The sequence below is a fragment of the Cyclopterus lumpus genome, chromosome 19, assembly GCF_009769545.1.
Source record: "Cyclopterus lumpus isolate fCycLum1 chromosome 19, fCycLum1.pri, whole genome shotgun sequence".
Classification (NCBI taxonomy): domain Eukaryota; kingdom Metazoa; phylum Chordata; class Actinopteri; order Perciformes; family Cyclopteridae; genus Cyclopterus; species Cyclopterus lumpus.
The window spans coordinates 19,101,802-19,111,801 of NC_046984.1; the positions used below are offsets into that span (position 1 = coordinate 19,101,802).

The following is a 10,000-nucleotide window of genomic DNA, read 5'->3' on the forward strand; positions in this document are numbered from 1 at the left end:
AGCTAACGGGGGAATATAACCAACGGACCACAACTGATCGGTGGGTCTCAAAGAGCTCAGGTTTAAGACCCCCCAACAATCTTCTGCTGAATGCACAGCTGGACAATCACATGACTCGGTCGGAGGTGAGTAGGCGGGGCCAGATGGGTGGGCGGGGCCAAAGTCAATGAGCCGGATTGACTGGACGGACCGGAGATTAAAATAAATAAATCGAGGAGTAGAACTTGAATATGAACAAAATGACAGCCGAGGAGACGTGAACCTGTGTGTCCTTCAACCTTCTTTCATCTCCTGCAGTGGTCTCTTCTCTCTGTGCGTCCACATCTTTTCTTTTTCCCTCGACAGACCAAAAGTTCGAGTAATAAAACGCCTTTGAACTGACATTTTCGCTGGTAAAACAGAACTCTGGTCTTCAGCAACCCTCCTGACGATGAAAAGTTCTGATCCGATTTGGACCAGTCAGTCTGAGATGGAGAGGACCAGTTTTAACTGGTCTGGTCCAGTTAGTGATAGCCAATCTGAGCCGGTTCAGACTGATCTGGGATTCAAACTGAATGGGAAACCACCAGATAACTTACTGGTCCAGTCCATGACAGGACCAGTCTCTGTGCTGGTCTGGACCAGAGTTAGTCCAGTCTCAGTGCTGGTCTGGACCAGAGTTATCCCAGTCTCAGTGCTGGTCTGGACCAGAGTTATCCCAGTCTCAGTGCTGGTCTGGACCAGAGTTATCCCAGTCTCAGTGCTGGTCTGGACCAGAGTTATCCCAGTCTCAGTGCTGGTCTGGACCAGAGTTATCCCAGTCTCTGTGCTGGTCTGGACCAGAGTTAGTCCAGTCTCTGTGCTGGTCTGGACCAGAAGAAAGCCCACAGAAAGAAGAGACCCGTTGAGGAGAGGCTTCAGAATCTTCTCCAGTTCAAACCTTCTGAACAAAATGCTTTTCCTACTTTTCTGTCCGTCTTCGGTTCTCTTCAGACCTCCGATCAGCTCTTCAGGTGCAGAAGATGTATTTGGTTGAACTCTTATATCAAACCGTAAGCTATGCCACCCAGATGCTCACAGCGTAACCATTCCTTTGGCCACAAATCAAGCAGACTTCTACGGCTCCAGAGCGCTTGGTTTTCACACCCTGGGCATGCCGGCCGGGCGGGGTTTGCACTTTATTAAAGACAGTTGAATATCGGTGCGTGTTTCCATCCAAGAAAGCCCGTTTAACTGGCGTTGTGCTGATTTCTGTCAAGTTGAAAGTCCTTTTATTAAGCTGCCCTTTTGAGGCTTGAGCTCAGAGTTTCTCAACCATGGGTTTAGGACCCAACAGGGGTCTGTGGTAGATATCTGAGCCTAAAGAGAAGGATGCTTCATAGATGTTTTTTTTAAAGTGCTTTTGAAGACGTATTTCTATGGATGCCGGCCAGCCGATGTTGAGAAACCCTGTTTGAAGTTTGTTTGAGCAGGTCACTGACCAATCAGCTTCCAGCAGGAAGTGACCTCACGCGGTTCAGCCCGTTTGTCTATGGTTTCTCACATTTCGAAAAGGGTGATCCTCTATAACTACTATAACTCTGTCCATAGGCTATTAATCCTTTTACTCACTACTACTTCATCGTTTAAGTTCATACAACCTCACCAGGTGTTTGAGGGCCGCGTTAGCGTCACAGCAGCTTGAGACTACTCGGTCTGGGTTTTACACACAGGAAGTGAACATACGGGATGTTCTGATTCACCGACGTGATTGATCGGAGCATCTGCCTTCAGGTCCGCTGTGGGTAGGAGTGCTCATCCTCATGTCCTTTGGTGCTACTTCCTTTCACTGGCTCTGCGTTGGTGTTGTAGTTATTGATAATTCATCGTAGGCGTGGTATCAAGACTGGACCCTGAAGGCCTCATCAAGAGCCTGATCACACAGGCGGCATTGTCGTGACCCTCGAAGACTCTTAGACAGAAGGCAACTTCTCCCAGTCTCAAAGCCCATCGTGACATCAGAACCTGAACTCAAAGAGTCATCGGCACACAGAAGGACAATAATGTCAAGCATGTTCAGTTAAGATCAGCGAAGAGGCTCCATTCGTCCTTGTCCAGGACTAAACCGGCTCTTGTCCATTCTTAGTCTCGATACTCTAACGGTTTACTGAGCTTCTCTTTGTAAAGACGAAACATGCTGAACAGGAACGACACCACTGTTATTCCAGTGTTCTCAAAGAAGCCTGGAAACCCTTCACTGAGGTGAACCGGCTGGTTAAACAAAGCCAGGTTGGGGAAATGAGCAAGCCAATCAGAGAATTGGGAATCCAGAACAATAATAAGGGCTGGATCACAAAGTCCAGGTCCCTTCAGTCCCTGAATCAACCAGTCTTAAAAGCTGCAGATGGAACGACGTCCTGTGTGATCATGTCTTGATGGTTAGCTCTCAGGCTTTTGAGGTCTCCAGTTCATCTTGTTGGGTTTTAGGTGCTACGCTAACCAGGGCGCTCGCTACCAGCCGTGAGGGTTCGTCCTGATCTGTGACGTCAGCGTGGCGACCAATCCGCAGGCTCATTTCCTGTCTTGAGTCCTGTCAGGTGCTGTCAAGCCCAGCCTCACTTCCTGTCTTCAACCCGTTCAGACGCCTGTCAAGTCCTTCAGGTTTAAAGCGATGTATTCCACAGCGTCACGACATCCGTTCTAAACGGGATAACGGTGTTCCAGGGTACCTTTTTGACCGACTGTTGGAGGTCAGCTGGTCCATTGCTACGCGAACGAGGCTCACTGGAGGCTGATCGTAAAGCCGGTGTGCGTAGATGGATAAACCTATATGTTTGCTAGAGCACTCCCAACCATCTGTTCTACTTTTAGCTTCTCAGCAAATTGATAGAATTTTTGATCTAAAGTGTTTCATGTCCACGTCCCTTAAGTCCACGTCTGTCGGCGCTGAACGGGTTTCGGGTATTTGAGGCCCGGCAGGTGCTGTCCTCGTCTCTGACGGTTTCAGGTGCTCGACATCTTTTTCCTTTGACCACTTTACGGTTAAAGCGTCCGAGTCCAACTTTGTCAAGTCCGTCTGGAAGACTCAGAGTTAACCAATAGTACCAAGTTTAACAATAAGATTCTTGGTGATCCAGAAATAAAACGTGTTCAGGGTTCCTACGTCTGGAAACCAGCGGTTCAGATCAGTGAAATCAATCTGGAATCTGTCGAGGAACCTTGAACTCGGTCAAATCCCGCTCTGAACAGTTAACCTTCAACAGTCACCATTGATGTAGTTTTACACACTGAAGAATACATTCAAGCTCCAGTAATTCCTAGTTTTGTCTTTTTTAGACAACGCTTCAACTCTTTTCTGTTTACATCACCAAACCTGCCAAAATGAAGCTCAGACTCTGTTTGTTTGTATTATTATGTTGACAAAGTAAACATGGAGGTTCATGTTCTGTCTTTTTGCCTCAAGGTTCGGTCACATTAGCGCTACATTCAACAGAAAGTCGTAGTCGTGTAGTATCGTTATGCATCAAAGGAATCATGTCCACATTTCTAACCGACCGATCAGTGTTTGTATTGGCTGAATGTCATTTAAACAATTTGTCATTTGGGTTTTTATTGGAGTGAATGAGAGACGTCATGTGACCAAACCGTTTACTGAAAGCCAGCAACAATGTTCTGCTCGACAGTTTCTCTGCATCTCAGAATATAAATCTCAATAGGCTGATGGGCTCGATAAGTGATTCACATTTTAAAATAATTGCCTGTTTGCTAAGCCCCGCTCCCTTAGTCGTCGATCCTTACGTCCTCACGCTTGACAGTAAAATAATTCTTTTTTTTTTTAAACGGGTATATTAAAAAAAAAAAAAAGAATTTCATCATCACCTCATTTATAATATCAGCTAAAACTAAGGGGTCATGCTATCACGTTAACAGATGAGCTTAAGCTAACTGACTAGATAGGATTGGACAATTCCAGTTCGGGGGAGGGGTTTGGAGAACGGTCACTTCAAAAGGTCCACAATGTTCTCTTTGGAGAACCAACACCTTGTGTGAAGGTAACTGGTATATTTGAAGTGGGTCCAGTATTGAAGGAGAGCGCTGCAGTCAACGGGCCGTGATGTAAACGCTCGAGGAAAGCTTGCTATAAGTTTATAATAACCTTTTGGTTTGTTTGGGTCGTCAAACCAAGTCTCGTTTAAGAAGTCTCGTTCAACAAATCTTTCTGTTCTCCAACACAACAAACTGACAACAACACTCCTACTCTCACTCACGTTTCCACAGACAAGCTTTCTGAGCGAGACTTCTCTTTGAGCGAGACGTCTCTTTGAGCGAGACGTCTCTTGAGACTTCTCCTTTGAGCGAGACGTCTCTTTGAGCGAGACGTCTCTTGAGACTTCTCCTTTTGAGCGAGACTTCTCTTTAAGCGAGACTTCACTTTAAGCGAGACTTCTCCTTGAGACTTTGCTTTGAGCGAGACTTCTCTTTGAGCGAGACTTCTCTTGAGACTTCTCTTTGAGCGAGACTTCTCTTGAGACTTCTCTTTGAGCGAGACTTCTCTGAGTGAGATCTCTCTTTGAGCGAGACGTCTCTTGAGACTTCTCCTTTTGAGCGAGACTTCTCTTTAAGCGAGACTTCACTTTAAGCGAGACTTCTCCTTGAGACTTCTCTTTGAGCGAGACTTCTCTTTGAGCGAGACTTCTCTTGAGACTTCTCTTTGAGCGAGACTTCTCTTGAGACTTCTCTTTGAGCGAGACTTCTCTTGAGACTTCTCTTTGAGCGAGACTTCTCTGAGTGAGATCTCTCTTTGAGCGAGACTTCTCTTTGCGCGAGACTTCTCTTTGAGCGAGACTTCTCTTTGAGCGAGACTTCTCTTGAGACTTCTCCTTGAGCGAGACTTCCTCGGACACAGAATCAGACCGATGGGACCAGGTGACTTTGCAGCCTTCTGGTTCGACCCTGGACCCGTTTTTAAAGCGACCTGCGTGGTCTACAATGAACCATCTGAAAAGCTTCAGAAACTTCTCCAGCAGAATGTTGTTTCGGTTTCAGCGTCCACAATGTTTCTGTTTTTATTTGTCAGGTATTGATTTTGTCAAACAGTGGAAATCATTTCATGTTCAATGCTCCGCCCCGTTCTTTTCTTCCTTGTTTTATAATTAAATAAAAACACTGTAAAGGTGAATAAACTATTTATAAACAGCTGTTGTTGTTTGTGGTGCTTGAGGATTCTTGTTTTGAGAACTACAACTCCCAGAAGTCCGAGGGTGTGTTTACCTTTCAAAGTGAGATAATAATAATAAGCTGAGGTGAGTGGAAAGTACATTTACTGTAGTACTGATAGTACTTTATATACTTCTACATCTGACTAAATATTGTACTTTTTACTACATTATTATAATCATAGATTAAACTACCAGCAGGAAGATAAACATTAATGTATCAATAAATATAATATACATTATTCTAGATAATACTAATACTTTAGGTATATTTTGATGCTAATACTTTTGTATTAGTACTTTTGCACTGTATTTCTACACTTATTACTTTTACTGAAGTAGAATACGAGTACTTCCAGCTCTGTGGGAATATCATTAGTACAACAAAGTATTGAACATATCTGGAACTTTAGACTTTAAACCTAATTCATAATAATATTTGATGATGCTCAGAGTCCTAAGACAATCTACCAGTGACTTGGCAGAAATGATAATCGCTTTCCCCACAATGCATTGCAGCAGCACTTCTCCAAACGACCGGAGAACAGGCGAGGAAAAATTAGGTCACACACACACACACACACACACACACACAGCCTTGTGGGCACCACATCATAACTAATTCTGTGTTATCTGCTTCTATAAAAAGATCAAAGAAAGTGTAAAACAGCAGAGAAACCTTCACTCTGTTTCACTTCTATTCATCAAATACATCCTCAGCATCTATATAGACATATATATGTATACATTTATATATATATTTATACATATGTATATATATGTATAAATATATATGTATGTGTATATATATGTATACATACATATGTATAAATATACGTATACATATATGTATAAATAAATTTATGTATACATATTTACTGTATGTATACATGATGGAGCTACCATGATGGGAGGAGCTAACATGATGGAGCTACCATGATGGGAGGAGCTAACATGATGGAGCTACCATGATGGGAGGAGCTAACATGATGGAGCTACCATGATGGGAGGAGCTAACATGATGGAGCTAACATGATGGGAGGAGCTAACATAATGTAGCTACAAATGATGGGAGGAGCTAACATAATGTACACCCCATGATGGGAGGAGCTAACATAATGTACACCCCATGACCGTACACCCCAGCTCATTCACTTCACTCGGCTTCAGCCAATCAGCTTGTAGCTCCTTCACTTCGAGCTAAACACTCAAAGTCACGACTGTTTGCTGTGCTGGCTCCTCATTGGTGGAACGAGCTCCCCATTGACATCAGGACAGGAAGTCTCTACAGACTAAAAACACATCTTAGTGACTATACCTTGAATAGGGAAGGTAGAGCCGTAGTAGCACTTTAGTAACACTTAAATGTCCCTTACTGATAGCACTTTGTAGTTTAACACTTTAGTAGCACTTAAATGTCTCTTACTGATAGCATTCTGTAGTTTAACACTTTAGCAGCACTTAAATGTCTCTTACTGATAGCACTTTGTAGTTTAACACTTTAGTAGCACTTAAATGTCTCTTACCGATAGCACTTTGTAGTTTAACACTCTAGTAGCACTTAAATGTCTCTTACTGATAGCACTTTGTAGTTTAACTTTATTGAAGAAATTGTACTTTCTTGATTCTTGTTGTTCTGAGTTTGGACTCATGGTTTAATTCACTGATTGTAAGTCGCTTTGGATAAAAGCGTCAGCTAAATGACATGAAATGTAATGTGACTTGGCAGAAATCACATTATGTAATGTAATGTGATGTGATGTAATGTAATGTAATGTAATGTAATGTGATGTGATGTTATGTAATGTGATGTGATGTAATGTAATGTAATGTAATGTAATGATGGAGCTACCATGATGGGAGGAGCTACCTCAGGAGCTATTCACCCTCAGTTGAAACAGGTTCAAGTTTAAAGTTGACTTACCGATTTTCCTAGGACTCAAAATAATTATTACATTTAAAATCCATTTATTCACAAAAAGACAAAAGCCTTAAATACAATTAATTACTGAAACGATGATATGTTAATGCATTTAATCACTTCTTCTTGATTATTGATCCATGGGGTCAGATTGTTACGTCTCTGAGACACTTCCTGTCACAGCGAGTCCTTCAGCACACTGAGCGCGCTCAGTGCCGACTCCACGCAGCCATCGAAGTTGGAGTGGACGAAGGAGTCGCCGGCGCAGACAAGCAGCGGCCGATCGTGGACGGTCATGTGACCCGGACAATCCGGCACCGAGGTCAGCACCTGCAGGAGGGAGGGGGGCGGTCACCAAACGAACTGGGGGGAGTTCGGGGTTAGTGTGATTTCTCACCACTCACAGGCTCACCTGGGAGTACCTCCACTTCTGACACTTGATGCTGATTGGCTGAGGCAGACCAGGAAGCAGCTTGTTGAGTTCCTTTAAGATGATTGGCTGGACGTCCTCCTTGTCTTCCTCCAAGTGCTTCCGGCCGAACGGGATGCTGGTGTGGACGACGAGGGAGGGTCCGCGACCGGGAACGTCTGAACGGACACACACAGAATGATGATGTCCCACAGGTAAGCTGTGTGGGAATACCTTTTCTCCTCGTCAGGATTTAACGTCTGCCCAATTATGCTCTAGTGTTGGGCCAGCATCAGACGGGAGGATGAAGAGACAGACAGGTGAGCAGACAGACAGACAGACAGGTGACAGACCTGCGTTGCGTTTGCGGGAGTCTGCAGCGATGTAACAGACGCAAGGGTTGTCAGTGACGTATCGAGCCGTCCATGGAAAACTGAAGACGACGTCGGGAGGGAAGAAGAGAGCGACTGCAAAACGAGACGAGTACTCGACTCCCTCTAACTGCTGCTTCTGCTGGACAGACAGCACTGAGACAGGGAGACAGACAGTTAGTTCAGTACATTATAAGATCTTGATTAAGCGTCTTATAATCTAGGAATCAAAACAGTAAACCTGTTCTTTGTTGAATCGTAAACGTATTTATCGTAGCCGACTCACGCTGTACCCTAGATGGTTCACATAGTATCCTAGATGGTTGGCGTTGTATCCTAGATGGTTGATGTTGTATCCTAGATGGTTGATGTTGTATCCTAGATGGTTAATGTTGTATCCTAGATGGTTGATGTTGTACCCTAGATGGTTAATGTTGTATCCTAGATGGTTGATGTTGTATCCTAGATGGTTGTTGTACCCTAGATGGTTGATGTTGTACCCTAGATGGTTGACATTGTACCCTAAATGGTTGATGTTGTACCCTAGATGGTTAATGTTGTACCCTAGATGGTTAATGTTGTATCCTAGATGGTTGATGTTGTACCCTAGATGGTTGACATTGTACCCTAAATGGTTGATGTTGTACCCTAGATGGTTGATGTTGTACCCTAGATGGTTGATGTTGTACCCTAGATGGTTAATGTTGTATCCTAGATGGTTGATGTTGTACCCTAGATGGTTGTCGTACCCTAGATGGTTGATGTTGTACCCTAGATGGTTGACATTGTACCCTAAATGGTTGATGTTGTATCCTAGATGGTTGATGTTGTATCCTAGATGGTTAATGTTGTATCCTAGATGGTTGTTGTACCCTAGATGGTTGATGTTGTACCCTAGATGGTTGACATTGTACCCTAAATGGTTGATGTTGTATCCTAGATGGTTGACGTTGTATCCTAGATGGTTGGCGTTGTACCCTAGATGGTTAATGTTGTATCCTAGATGGTTGTTGTACCCTAGATGGTTGATGTTGTACCCTAGATGGTTGATGTTGTATCCTAGATGGTTGTTGTACCCTAGATGGTTGATGTTGTATCCTAAATGGTTGACGTTGTATCCTAGATGGTTGATGTTGTATCCTAGATGGTTGGCGTTGTACCCTAGATGGTTGATGTTGTATCCTAGATGGTTGACGTTGTATCCTAGATGGTTAGCGTTGTACCCTAGATGGTTGATGTTGTATCCTAGATGGTTGGCGTTGTACCCTAGATGGTTGATGTTGTATCCTAGATGGTTGATGTTGTATCCTAGATGGTTGGCGTTGTACCCTAGATGGTTGATGTTGTATCCTAGATGATTGATGTTGTATCCTAGATGGTTAATGTTGTACCCTAGATGGTTGATGTTGTATCCTAGATGGTTGATGTTGTATCCTAGATGGTTGATGTATCCTAGATGGTTGATGTTGTATCCTAGATGGTTGGCGTTGTACCCTAGATGGTTGATGTTGTATCCTAGATGTTTGGCGTTGTACCCTAGATGGTTGACGTTGTATCCTAGATGGTTAGCGTTGTACCCTAGATGGTTGATGTTGTATCCTAGATGGTTGATGTTGTATCCTAGATGGTTGATGTTGTATCCTAGATGGTTGGCGTTGTATCCTAGATGGTTGATGTTGTATCCTAGATGGTTGGCATTGTATCCTAGATGGTTGATGTTGTACCCTAGATGGTTGATGTTGTACCCTAGATGGTTGATGTTGTATCCTAGATGGTTGATGTTGTATCCTAGATGGTTGACGTTGTATCCTAGATGGTTGATGTTGTATCCTAGATGGTTGATGTTGTATCCTAGATGGTTGATGTTGTACCCTAGATGGTTGATGTTGTACCCTAGATGGTTGATGTTGTATCCTAGATGGTTGATGTTGTATCCTAGATGGTTAATGTTGTACCCTAGATGGTTGATGTTGTATCCTAGATGGTTGACGTTGTATCCTAGATGGTTGATGTTGTATCCTAGATGGTTAATGTTGTATCCTAGATGGTTGACGTTGTATCCTAGATGGTTGGCGTTGTACCCTAGATGGTTGATGTTGTACCCTAGATGGTTGATGTTGTATCC

The 10,000-nt window shown here is 43.5% G+C and overlaps 2 protein-coding genes across 4 annotated transcripts in view; one reads left to right on the forward strand and one right to left on the reverse strand.

Moving 5' to 3' along the window:
- ptenb (phosphatase and tensin homolog B) overlaps window positions 1-2,041 on the forward strand; it is an 11,404-nt gene extending 9,363 nt beyond the window's left edge. The window contains exon 9 of the mRNA XM_034558052.1: window positions 1-2,041. This exon is cut by the window's left edge and continues 381 nt beyond it. The gene's annotated coding sequence lies outside the window, so the exon portion shown is untranslated.
- A 5,084-nt stretch (window positions 2,042-7,125) lies between these two features.
- Window positions 7,126-10,000, reverse strand: part of rnls (renalase, FAD-dependent amine oxidase) — a 13,293-nt gene continuing 10,418 nt past the window's right edge. For 2 of the 3 annotated variants that reach the window (XM_034558069.1, XM_034558068.1), the window contains exons 5-7: window positions 7,858-8,031; window positions 7,508-7,683; window positions 7,126-7,425 (exon numbers count right to left, since the gene is read on the reverse strand). In XM_034558069.1, coding sequence (XP_034413960.1) covers window positions 7,273-7,425; window positions 7,508-7,683; window positions 7,858-8,031 — 503 coding nt within the window. In that variant the 3' untranslated portion in view covers window positions 7,126-7,272. Of the gene's footprint in view, window positions 7,426-7,499; window positions 7,684-7,857; window positions 8,032-10,000 lie in introns of all 3 variants that reach the window. The other variant, XM_034558070.1, reaches the window with a different exon arrangement.